The following is a 13334-nucleotide window of genomic DNA, read 5'->3' on the forward strand; positions in this document are numbered from 1 at the left end:
ACACAGCTTCACTGGTGAATTCTACCAAACATTCAAAGAAGATTTAATACATATCCATCTCAAACTCTTCCAAAAAACTGAAGAGGGGGAACATTTCCAAACTTAATTCATAAGAACAGCATTACTCTGATACCAAAACCAGAAAAGACACCACAAAAAAATAAAACTACAGGCCAATATCCCTGGTGAACATAGATGCAAAAATTCTCAACCAAATATCAGCAAACGAGGAAGTCCCATCAGCCTCGTGCACTACCTTCCCTCCCCTCTCTTCCTCGGCGCTGCCTACGGAGGTGGCCACCATCTCCTACTCAGCATCATGGCTGCCCTCAGACCCCTCGTGAAGCCCAAGATGGTCACAAAGAGGACCAAGAAGTTCATCCGGCACCAGTCAGACCAATATGCCAAAATTAAGCGGAACTGGCGGAAACCCAGAGGCATTGACAACAGGGTGCGCAGGAGATTCAAGGGCCAGATCTTGATGCCCAACATCGGTTACGGGAGCAACAAGAAAACAAAGCACATGCTGCCCAGCGGCTTCCGGAAGTTCCTGGTCCACAATGTCAAGGAGCTTTAAGTGCTGCTGACGTGCAACAAGTCTTACTGTGCTGAGATTGTGCACAACGTCTCCTCCAAGAACCGCAAAGCCATTGTGGAGAGAGCAGCCCAGCTGGCCATCAGAGTCACCAATCCCAACACCAGGCTGCACAGCGAAGAAAATGAATAGACAGCTCGTGTGCACGTTTTGTTTAATAAAACTGCAAAACAGCCATCTGGCATTTCCCCCTTGGTTTTACTCTTCAGTTTGTTTGACAGCTTGTCACAGAGATTGCTCTTTTGCCTGTTCGTGCTCTGTGGAACCTTCTGTTTGGAAGGTGCTTGTAAAGGATACGTGATCCCTCCTTCATGGGGCCCAGGCCTCAGGCGCCCAGAGCAGCCTTGGTCAGCTCCAGGTGGGCTCGGGAAGATGTGGCCCTCAGACCACGGTAGGTTCTGAGACCCCTGGTTGAAGGACCTTCCATCTTGGAGCAAGTAGTCATTTTTAGCCTCACTTTATAAAGTTAGGAATTACCCTGTGTGGTTCTTGTGAAGATTGAGGACAATCAAGTTTCCTTTTCAACTACAGTCCTCGACCTTAGTCAACAGTACCTAGAATTCAGCTGTTTTATGAGGCTAAGAGGCCATTTTTCCAAGACATGGTATTAAGTGGCAGCACAGGTCACATGGAATAGGGCATGTGGCACTCTATAGCACAAGATCGGATTTAAGGCCCTTAGTTCAGTAGATAAATGTCTTACAGATTGGCTCCTGTTCAAAACTCAGTCTGAAACATTTGAGTAAATTGTTGGTCGTTGTGTGACTTCTTTGAATTGACATGGGAAGCATTCTGATAGTCTTTTGACTACTGAGTAGAGGAACTGTGCGGAGAAAACAGTAACAGTTTAGGATCTGCCCTTTATTAACCTGGGATAGCAGAAAATTCTTTGGCCTGTCGCTTAATGTTTCTGTGTCCTTGATACTAAAAACTAGAAAGGACGTGTTCACAAACCACCTGGTTACATCTCGATGGGGGGACATGAAAGGTGGTTTGTACTTTTTCATTTGTGCTTTCCTGTCTCTCAGTTTGCTACGTTAAGAGTTTTGGGATTAGAAAAAAACATTACATCTAATTCCCTACCCCACTCACCTGCCTCTGCAAAAATAATACACATTTCTGATTTATCACTGCCAATGAGAAATAAAGCATTTTGGATTCTAAAGTGTGAAATATATATATATATATTAGCAAATGAAATTCAACGATACATTAAAAAGATCATACACCATGATCAAGTGGGATTTATCCCAGGGATACAATATTCACAAATCAATGTGATATACCACATTGACAAAATGAAGGATAGAAATCATAGGATCATCTCAATTGACATTTGACAAAATTTGACATTTGACAAAATTCAACATCCATTTATGATAAAAACTCTCAACAAAGTAAGTATAGAGTGAGTATCTCAACATAATAAGGGCCGTATATGACAAACCTACAACTAATATCATACTCACTGATGAAAAGCTGAAAGTTTCTCCTCTAAGATCAGGAAGAAGACAAGGATGCCCACTCTTGCCACTTTTATTCAACTTAGTGTTGGTAGTCCTAATCATGGTAATTAGGCAAGAAAAAGAAATAAAAGGCATCCAAATAGGAAAGTAAGAAGTAAAACCATCACTATTTGCAGATGACACAATTCTACATATAGAAAACGTTAACAGACTCCAGCAAAAAACTCTTAGAACTAATAAATGAATTCAGTAAAGTTGCAGGATATAAAATCAATAGACAGAATACTGATTGGGTTTCTGTACACTAATAACAAACTATCAGAAAGGGAAATCAGCAAAGCAATCCCATTTACAATTGCATCAAAAAGAAAAAATACCCAGGAGTAAATTTAACCAAGGAAGTGAACCACCTGTATACTGAAAACTGTAAGACACTGATGGAAGAAATTTAAAGACACATATACGTGAACAGATATTCCATGGTCATGGACTGGAAGAATTAATATTGTTAAAATGTCTGTACTACCCAAAGCAATCTACAGATTCAGTGCAATCCCTATCAAAATTTCAATGGCATTTTTCACAGAATTAGAACAAATAATTATAAAATTTGTATGGAACCACAGAAGACCCTAAATAACCAAAGCAGTCTTGAGAAAGAAGGACAAAGCTGGAGAAATCACACTCCCTGATTTCAAACTATATTACAAAGCTATAGTAATCAAAACGGTATGGTATTGGCATAAAAACACAAAGATCAATGGAACAGATTACAGAGCCCAGAAATAAACCCACACATATATGGTCAATTAATTTGTGACAAAGGAAGCAAAAATATACAAAGTGGACAGGACAGCCTCTTCAAAAAACGGTGTTAGCAAAACTGGACAACCACATGCAAAAGAACGAAACTGGACCACTGTCTTACATCATATACAAAAATTAACTCAAAATGGATTAAAGACTTGAATGTAAAACCAAAAACCATAAAATATCTAGGCAGTAAGCTCCCTGACATTGTTCTTAGCAATATTTTTTTGGATCTGACTCCAGAGGCAATGGCAATAAAAGAAAAAATAAACAAATGAACTACATCAAACTAAAAAGCTCCTGGGGGCTTCCCTGGTGGTGCAGTGGTTAAGAATCCGCCTGCCAATGCAGGGGACATGGGTTTGAGCCCTGGTCCAGGATGATCCCACATGCTGCAGAGCAACTAAGCCCATGTGCCACAACTATTGAGCCTGCACTCTAGTGCCCATGAGCCACAACTACTGAAGCCCACGTGCCTAGAGCCCGGACTCCACAACAAGAGAAGCCACAGCAATGAGAAGCCTGCACACTGCAATGAAGAGTAGTCCCCAGCTGCCACAACTACAGAAAGCCCACGCACAGCAACGAAGACCCAACACAGCCAAAAATAAATAAATAAAATAAATAAATAAATATTTAAAATAAATAAATAAAAAGCTCCTGTACAGCAAAGGAAACCATCAACAGAACAAAAAGGCAACCTACTGAATAGAAGAAGGTACAGTAGTCCCCCCTTATCTGTGGTTTTGCTTTTTGAGATTTCAGTTACCTAAAGTCCACTACAGTCCAAAACCAGTAAATGGAAAATTCCAGAAAAAAAACAATCCATATAGCAAGCTTTAAAATGCATTAAGTAGCATGATGAAATCTCATCCTGTCCCACCCTGCCCCACCCTGTCCCGCCTGGGACATGAGTCATCCCTTTGTCCAGTGTATTGTTACTGTATATACCACCCACGCATTAGTATAGGAGAAAACACAGTATATACAGGGTTCAGTACTATCCATAGTTTCAGGCATCCATTGGCGGTCTTGGAACACATCCCCTGTGGATAAGGGGGCACTACTGTATTTGCAAATCATATAATCAATAAGGGGCTAATATCCAAATATATAAAGAACTCAATAACAAAAAACAAGTCTGATTAAAAAAATGGGCAGAGGGCTTCCCTGGTGGCGCAGTGGTTGAGAGTCTGCCTGCCGATGCAGGGGACATGGGTTCATGCCCCGGTCCGGGAGGATCCCACATGCCGCAGAGCAACTAAGCCCGTGCGCCACAACTACTGAGCCTGTGCACCACAACTACTGAGCCTGTGTGCCACAGCTACTGAAGCCCGTGTGCCTAGAGCCCATGCTCCACAACAAGAGAAGCCACCGCAATGAGAAGCCTGCCCACCACAACGAAGAGTAGCTCCCGCTCGCCACAACTAGAGAAAGCCCACGTGCAGCAACAAAGACCCAACGCAGCCAAAATAAATTAATTAACTAATTAAATTTATTTAAAAAATAAATAAATAAAAATAAAATAAAATATATGCCTGTATATATAGTCTATTTGATAGGCTGCAAAATGATCTATCCTACTTTCATTTGCAGCTCTGAGGATTATTAAAGTTAAAACATTTCTTTATATGTTTTAGCTTATTTGAATGCCTTCATGTTGTTTACTTATTCTTCCGTGGGTGTTCATCTTTTTCTTACTGACTTGTAAGAAATTTTATAAAATGAGGATATTAACCATCATCTATCATATATGTTGCTATTATTTTCCAGTTTATCATTTATCTTTCAATTTACTTTACAGTTTCTTTTTTTTGAAAATATTTATTTGTTTATTTATTTGGCTGCACCGGGTCTTAGTTGCGGCACGTGGGATCTTAGCTGCACCATGCAGGATCTTTAGTTGTGGCAGATGGGATCTAGTTCCCTGACCGGGGATCAAACCCGGGCCCCCCGCACTGGGAGCATGGAGTCTTAGCCACTAGACCACCAGGGAAGTCCCCTCCTTTACAGTTTCTATCTTTCATTTCAAAAAAGTCTTCCCTTCCCTATCACGAAGATTAATTAATATTCACTCATAGTTTAGCTTAGCAGGTTTCACATTTTAAATTTGAATTTTAAATAGAATTTTTTTTCAAAAATTATATAAGTACCATTAATGTTTATAATCCTATGAAACTTATGGAGATTTTATTTGTATTACTTTTGCAAACAGTTTATAGAAATTTGACAACTATGCCTATTCTGTGGGATAAAAATCTTGACATATTGATTCAATCAAATGTGCTTATTATACGGAACAATTCCTCTTTTCTTCTCATTAATTTTCCTTTTTGATCTGTCAAAGCCTAAACGAGAGGTACAAGATTTTCTCAGTACTAATGTGGTTTTGTCATACGTCTGCCAGCTTCTTCTTTATATACTTCAGTGCTGTGTTACTGGCCACATAAGGGTACCTGACTACTACAGGTTCACTGTGGAATCCACCCGTTATTGACATAAAGAATCATTTAGTCTCATTTATTATCTTTTGATTTGATTCAACTTCTTTAATAATGATGCAGTCATCTTGTTTTCTTTTTATTTGAATTTACATGAGATGTCTTTTAGCAACCCTTTATTTTTAACCTTTCGATGTGATTTTATTTTCAGTGCAGTACCTTCTCTTGAGCTGCTGAATCCTTTATATACCAAGTGATTTTTTTTCTGTCTCTTCAGTATTACAGAGGGAGGCCTATAATGCCCAATGTTAGGGATAAGATGATTTTGGATCAGAGAGTATGTGGTCCCTGTTCAATCTGTCAGGCCCAGACAATGAGAAAAAGGAAAAGTGTTAACATATTATATTTTTTTTACCTTGCCAGTTTAGAGAGCCACGAGCCTTGGGGAGTTGGAAGCTCACTACAGCCAGAGGCATTTGGACAGAAGTGTTGTTAACCTCTACACTGAAGAGTTTATTTTTTTTTTATTTATTTATTTTTTTCAACAAATTTATTTAGTTAGTTAGTTTTGGCTGCATTGGGTCTTCGTTGCTGCGTGCAGGCTTTCTCTAGTTACGGCTAGCGGGGGCTACTCTTCGCTGCAGTGAGCGGGCTTCTCATTGCGGTGGCCTCTCTCGTTGCGGAGCACGGGCTCTAGGCGCACAGGCTTCAGTGGTTGTGGCCCGCGGGCTCTAGAGCGCAGGCTCAGTAGTTGTGGCACATGGGCTTAGCCGCTCCGCGGCACGTGGGATCCTCCCAGACCAGGGCTCAAACCCATGTCCCCTGCACCGGCAGGCGAACTCCCAACCACTGCGCCACCAGGGAAGTCCCTGAAGAGTTTATTTTTGTCTTGACAAGAAAAACTCTTCTTATGAGGTGCCACTTTACTTGACAGGTGGTCCACACAGAGGGGGAACAAAGAGAGAGAAAACAGCTGGCGGGTCCCTTGCCCTGTGACCTCCCTTCTATCACCAATGAATGCCTACGACCCCAGGCCCACCTGCCACCACCTCCCAACTGACGGCACTGGGGGAGTTCCCCAGGGATGCCCTGCATACAGTAAGCCTTCCCTAATCCACTCTGTCCCGCAGAAGTCCCTCAGAGGGTGCAAAAAGAGAACCCCAATCTTTCTCAGTCACGACTGTACACTTTGACAACTATTTCAGTGCGAGCGTGGAGGACGGGTATGATGAGGGTAAGGTGCTACAAGGGGCATGCGATCACATCCAAGCCCGCCGCTCTCTTTCCTGCAGGTCTCTCTTACCTTGCTCAGGAGGAAACGGCAGCTTTCCAGCGTGCAAAGCCAGCTCTAGGGCTGAGTCCTCCTGAGTCACAAATGGCTCAAGGTTCAGGGGGAGGGACAGGATATACTGCCCGATCTGAAACAAAAGAAAGCACTGTCAGCCCAACGTTGACACATGCGGCGGTAATTATTTCATGCAGTACGTTTATGTGAAGGCAAATGGTGGACAGACAAAACTGCAAGACCTTACAGCAGCTCCAGGTCTGATCTTTCCAGTGTGTGGTAATACTGGTGAGGCAACATCTGAAAAAAAAGTCACCGGTAGTTTGCACATACATCATAGATTCATCCTTCTCACTCATGGCCTCAGTTTTTTGGAATGCATTCAGTGCGAGCTCTACCTCAAATGAGTAATGGATACTGAAATGCTTTGTAAAATTTAAAGCACTTGTGTAAATATAAGTCATTATTACTGTTCATAGATGAAAAACCAGTAAGATGCTAATGTCAACAAGTGCATGGTCAAGCAAGAATTTCAATCCTGTCTTCTGGATTTGGATCTGGGTCTCTTCCTTCTAAGTGATTTAACCAGGCGAAGGAAGGAATTTTGTTGGGGAAAAGAGCACTTTATAATTATAAATTAATCTGGAGGGAAAACTGTATGTTTTCATAATACAAACTCTAGAAAATAAACCTTCTTGGTTGGTTAGGAATCACAAAGGCAGGGTTACAAGACATTTGGGATAAGCCCACGAGTAATTCAGGATTTGTCATGTGTTTGTCAGATACACATGACTGTCATCATGGATACATTTTAGACACCTATTTCTATCACAACTCACAACTGTTTAGCATTTTAAGGTAAGTATATGTGTCATTTCAAAATGAGGTTGATTTTCAGGTTACGACAACGTAATATATATTTTCTTAAAAAGGTATTGGAGCCTGTTGTTGATTTTTTTGGCTCCATATTGATTTCACACATTCATTCCATCTTAGAGTTGATACTGATTCTGCAAGCTAAAAGTCCAAGGACTGTTAGAGAAAGATCTTCTCGATCTGGCCTTACATACACCTATACGGTAGCAGGTGTCCAGAAGTTAAGACAGACTCCCAAAATCTACCAGCCCAGAGGACTACAGGATGGTTACACCTTCATCTCCAAACACTTAATGTGGCCCATCGTGCTAACAAAAAATTGTGTTTGGTCTCCCTTTAAAGCGCTATGTACATAGATGGTAAAATGAAAAAAATCAGCACCTTTTCCTTTCATTTACTTAGTAAGTAAAACACTCTAGTTTGAGTGTCTTTCACTCAAACTAGACAAGTGGTCACTTACGTCACTAATAACCACAACCACTGTACATTATTTCAGCTTGAAACGGCAACAAATTCATCATTTTTCCCCAAGGCTGGAGGAAGGGAAGGATGCTGACTTCTGGGGTTAGGATTTCTCCGTTGTAATTCCACTCAGCAAGCACTTCCTGAATACCTACTATGTGCAGAGACCACAGGCATATTCCTGTATTTGGTACCCCTTTCATCTGTAGCCATCACCTCTTGGCTAAATCCACAAACCCAGCTTTACTTGAAATAAAGAATCATCATCGATATGCCTTGCATCTATGTTGTTTTATTTCTTCAAAGGATTTTCTCCTATTTCATCTCCTTATAATGCTCACACAGTTCTGCGTGGGTGAGGGCATTCACCAGCAAGGCAAAGCATCGGTTAGGTGCAAATTTTCAATAATCTGACATCTCAAACTTGAATTAAATGGCCTTAGACTGTGGGGATTGCTGTGTTTCCTAGAGAGATTCCACAACGCCAAGTTTTTCTTGGGAGTTCTGTCTATGTTTATTTCTTGGAAATCAACGTGGGAAGGAATGCTCACCATCACACCTGTAGATGTTTGTCTGCTATTCTCCCATATTCAAGAAATACTCCTTGATATCCTGGCTGGGTAAGCGCAGTGACTCAGGAAAAATGAACAGCTCTGTGGTCAGAAGGACCTGGGTTTGAGTTCTGCCTCTACCACTGTGTGACGTTGGGCAACTTACTTAATCTGTCGGGGCCTTGGTTTCACCATCTCTGAAATGAGGGTGATCTCATACTTACTTCAGAGGGCTGTGGCAAAGATGAAACTAATATGCGTGAGACACACATAAAGCACCAGGCTTCCTAACAGAGTGACTGCTGAATGAGTGGCTTCCCTGCCCCACTCCCATCCCCCAGAGCCTTGGTGCTTCTGACCGCAAAACACGGCTGCCACCAACCGGCTCACAAAGTTGTTGTTAAGATAAAATTCGGTCTATACTGCACACTCTCTCATGGCACCAATAAGAGCCTAGCACTGCCCCTGTACACAGTACGTGCTCAGTAGATATTCATTTCCTGAGCCGAGGTCATCAGGAGATGACCTCATAAGGACGATGCCTACCTGGGGGCTGACAAGTGGCAGCCGGTGGGAAAAGAGCCCTGGCCTGAAAACGCCCCCTCGCCTTCCTTACTCCTCTGTGTTTAAAATCAACTCGATAGCCTTTCGAGTTCCTTCTAAGCAACATCGTTTCTGGAATCAATTTCGATTGTAATACACATGTTTCAATTCTAAAAATAAGATTATTCTCATTGGTTGTAAAGACCAACCAACATTTTTAGTTCCATCCGTCCAGGGTATTGAATAATGCCCTGAAAAACAGAGGAAAACAATTGCTGTTTTGGACTTGCTCAGTGAACAGAGAGAGGAAAGCCATCCTCCTTGCTACTCACCAGTGGGATCACACACACTTCCTCTAACTGTACAATATTTACTTCTAAAATTCCTTTGCAGGGGCCTCCCTGGTGGTCCAGTGGGTAAGACTCCACACTCCCAATGCAGGGGGCCCGGGTTCGATCCCTGGTTGGGGAACTAGATTCCGCATGCATGCTGCAACTAAGAGTTCGCATGCCGCAACTGAGGAGCCCACATGCCGCAACTAAGGAGCCCACATGCCGCAACTAAGAGCCCACATGTCACAACTAAAGATCCCACATGCTGCAACAAAGATCCCACGTGCCGCAACTAAGACCCAGCGCAGCCAAAATAAATAAATAAATATTTTAAAAAATAAAATAGGGCTTCCCTGGTGGCGCAGTGGTTGAGAGTCCGCCTGCCGATGCAGGGGACACGGGTTCGTGCCCCGGTCCGGGAAGATCCCACATGCCGCGGAGCGGCTGGGCCCGTGAGCCATGGCCGCTGAGCCTGCACGTCCGGAGCCTGTGCTCCGCAATGGGAGAGGCCACAACAGTGAGAGGCCCGCGTACCGCAAAAAATAAAATAAAATAAAAATAAAATAAAATTCCTTCGTATCTATTACAACAGTCATAACTTACACAGGGGTGGGTTCTAAAGTGAGAGCTCAAGGCAGAAATCACCTATCTCAAAATCACCCCTGAAAATTGCAGAACTCCCCCATAGTGTGAGGAAGACAGTTGGGGTCTATCATTCCTGTACAGCATTTCTTATGCTCACTGACATTTAACAGCAATGGAGCTGGACTCATACTCTGATGCCCTCAGGCACTGGCCACACCTCATATTGAGAGGGATGGGGGAGGGGCGGGAATGTGTTAGGCTTTGAAATCAGCATGTGTTTCATCAGCTGATTTAAGGAAATCAACCGCATTTCCTTAAAGTCATGGATATGGATGGGGACTATCCAAAAGCAAAGGTCCAGACAGAACCGATGCAGCAAGGACCGCTTTACCCAGAAGGGCCAGACACGACAAGGTCTCAGATGCTGTGACCAGCGCAGAGAAAAGCGCAGAGTCTCTTACATTGCTGATGTACTCAAGAGGAGTGAGACTGAAGGTGGGCAGGTCATCGGTCAGGGTTTCTCCAATGCCGGCGGTGTTCCAGCTCTAGGGGAGGAAGGAGAGGAAAGAGTCAATGTCACAGCACCCAGGCAGCACACGAAAGCACCACATGCTGGAAACTACATGAAGAACGCAGCATCACCACAGGCACTATCTTTTCTCAGAGCTGGCCTTTGGAATCATCACCACTTGGCAGACCAGGGATTTCTCTTCTTTAAGGCATCACCTTGAAGCCTGCCATAGAGAAAGTAATCCTCTCTCTCTCTGCATCCTTTCAGATCCATAAAGCAGGAAATCCCACCTTCTCCACTCAACTGTTCGATGGGAACTGATCCCTTCTGTGTTTACCCGCTCAGAACGTGAAAGGAAGAGTTGGATATTCTTGTTCTGAGTTTCTCTACAGGGTGAGGGCAACCGGTTAACATCTGCTGGCACAGGTAGCCTCACTAACTCCCGGGTCATCAGCCAGCACTCTGAAGAGACCAGGACCCCCTAAAATCCTCCACAGAGACCATATGTGAATTGGAAGCCCTGTCTGGTTGCAGGAATATCCAAACCACATTCACCAACACTGCTTTACTAAGTTAAAGGTGCTGCTTTTATTCCACCTGCTTTCTGGATCTATGTCTCAACTGACTCAGAACTCAAAGGGAAAGGGATGAGAAGGAGCCTCCAAACTCCACCAACAGCTCCTTTGTCCTCTTCAGGACCCCCTGTCTGGAGACCTGCAGCACCAACACGTCTTCTTTCATCATTCAATGGGACTATGACGTCACTGTGGGAGCCTTCCCAGCCTCCCCTACAGAGTCAGGCCAATTACCAGCACACAGGTGGTTAATTATCAGTATGGCACAGCTTTCCACAGAAATCTAGTTGCTTAATTCTTACCTGAGTCACCCTAAGGCCAGCCTGGAAAACAAGGCCCTTTCTGGCTGGACTCCTGGAGTGACTCCCAAGGTCACGTGGTAGCTGCTCTCTGCAGCCACTTGATGCCCGATCTGGTTGCTTGATCCTTTAAGGAGCTTTCCGGGAATGTCATGACCGTGTCCACCCCTGGGATCCCAGCCCAGGCCAAGCCTCAGCCGTCCTCCCCACACTCTCTAGCACCAACTCGACTCTAATTTTCCTGCTCTAGACAAAGCCTTTTCTTCCCCACCCCTGCCCCTATAGTTTTCTAAACTCCTTGTTGTTGTTTTTTTATAAATGTATTTATTTGTTTTTATTTTTGGCTGTGTTGGGTCTTTGTTGCTGTGCGTGGGCTTTCTCTAGCTGTGGTGAGTGGGGGCTACTCTTCGTTGCTGTGCGCGGGCTTCTCATTGCAGTGGCTTCTCTTGTTGCAGAGCACGGGCTCTAGGCACATGGACTTCAGTAGTTGTGGCACGCAGGCTCAGTTATTCCATGGCATGTGGGATCTTCCCGGACCAGGGATCGAACCTGAGTCCCCTCCATTAGCAGGTGGATTCTTAACCACTGTGCCACCAGGGAAGCCCTCCTTGCTGTTTTTTGAGAATCGTCTTTCGTTTCAAAATATCCTACTTTTTTCAGTTAACTCCCACCCCACAGGGAAGGAACACGCCAATCATGCACGTGCACCGAGTGCCCATGCCGTATAGCACCCTGTGCCAGGTTTCGTAGGGAGGAGACAAAGAATTGGCAATCTTAGTTCTTGCTCTCCTTGCGGAACCAAGACCCCGACACACTCCCACCCTATACCCCCTACACCTACACACACACACACACACACACACACACACACACACACACACACGCACAGGCTTCCACTTCAAGAGTTCTCAGTGGCAGAAGTTCTCAGTCAGGTTTTATACAATAAGAATTCAGAGGAGCAAGAACCTAGGGTGGCTAGACAAGGGGCCGGCCACAGGATGCATGAGGTGCAGAGAGGGAAGGCTAGAAAGAGAATGCACAGCTGTGAACACCAGGCTAAGAAAAGGGAAAATGACGGGGCTTCCCTGGTGGCGCAGTGGTTAAGAATCCGCCTACCAGTGCAGGGGACACAGGTTCGAGCCCTGGTCCGGGAAGATCCCACATGCCGCTGAGCAACTAAGCCCTCGTGCCACAACTCCTGAAGCCCGGGTGCCGAGAGCCTGTGCTCTGCATCAAGAGAAGCCGCCGCAATGAGAAGCCCGCGCACCGCAATGAAGAGTAGCCCCCGCTCACCGCAACTAGAGAAAGCCTGCGCACAGCAACAAAGACCCAACACAGCCAAAAATATATAAATAAATAAAATAAATTTTAAAAAAAGAAAAGAAAAGGGAAAATGAAAGAGAGAGAGAGAAGAGGGAGGGAAGGAGGGAGGTTGGGAGGCAGATAGAGAGAGATGGAAAGGTAACCTGTAGAGTTCAAAAGAGACGTAAAAGACACATCACACATCCCCCAATCCCAATGTGCAGAACTAATCTGGATCCTGATTCAAATAGTTAAATAATGACATTTATAAAACAACTGGAAATTTGAACACTGATGATATTAAGGAATTATTTTTAATTGTATTTTTTAAAGGTGATTATGATACTGTGATTATTTTTAGAGTACTTATTTTAGATAAGGGGTATACATGAAACAGAACGGCCAGGAGTTGATCAGGGTGATGAGGACACCCTCTACTCGTGCATATGTATGAAAATTTCCATAGCAAAAAGTTGTTTAAAATAGACGATCACACTGACTGGGGGGAGCCAAGCAAGGGATCTGAATGCGGAGAGACAAAATCAGAGCGATGCTTTAGGAAAATTCATGCAGCAACTCTGAGAAGGGCTGTGGGCGGAGAGGAAGATGAAAGGCTCGAGAAACAATTCAGAGATGACGAGAACCCAAACCAGGGCAGTGGCCATGGAAACAGACAGAGACAGATTTAAAAAGAAGGAACA

At 43.9% G+C, this 13334-nt stretch overlaps 2 protein-coding genes across 3 annotated transcripts in view; one reads left to right on the forward strand and one right to left on the reverse strand.

The window, feature by feature from the left end:
- COG7 (component of oligomeric golgi complex 7) overlaps nt 1-13334 on the reverse strand; it is an 84227-nt gene that overhangs the window by 12183 nt on the left and 58710 nt on the right. For both annotated transcript variants that reach the window (XM_004268574.4, XM_033425973.2), the window contains 2 exons: nt 10408-10491; nt 6616-6730 (listed from right to left, as the gene is read on the reverse strand). In XM_004268574.4, coding sequence (XP_004268622.1) covers nt 6616-6730; nt 10408-10491 — 199 coding nt within the window. The remainder of the gene's footprint in view (nt 1-6615; nt 6731-10407; nt 10492-13334) is intronic.
- LOC101274507 (60S ribosomal protein L32-like) lies at nt 281-770 on the forward strand. Its single transcript, XM_049699318.1, has one exon. The coding sequence runs from the start codon at nt 320-322 to the stop codon at nt 575-577; it is 258 nt and encodes an 85-aa protein (XP_049555275.1). The 5' UTR covers nt 281-319; the 3' UTR covers nt 578-770.

This window comes from Orcinus orca, chromosome 16 (genome assembly GCF_937001465.1).
Source record: "Orcinus orca chromosome 16, mOrcOrc1.1, whole genome shotgun sequence".
NCBI lineage: Eukaryota > Metazoa > Chordata > Mammalia > Artiodactyla > Delphinidae > Orcinus > Orcinus orca.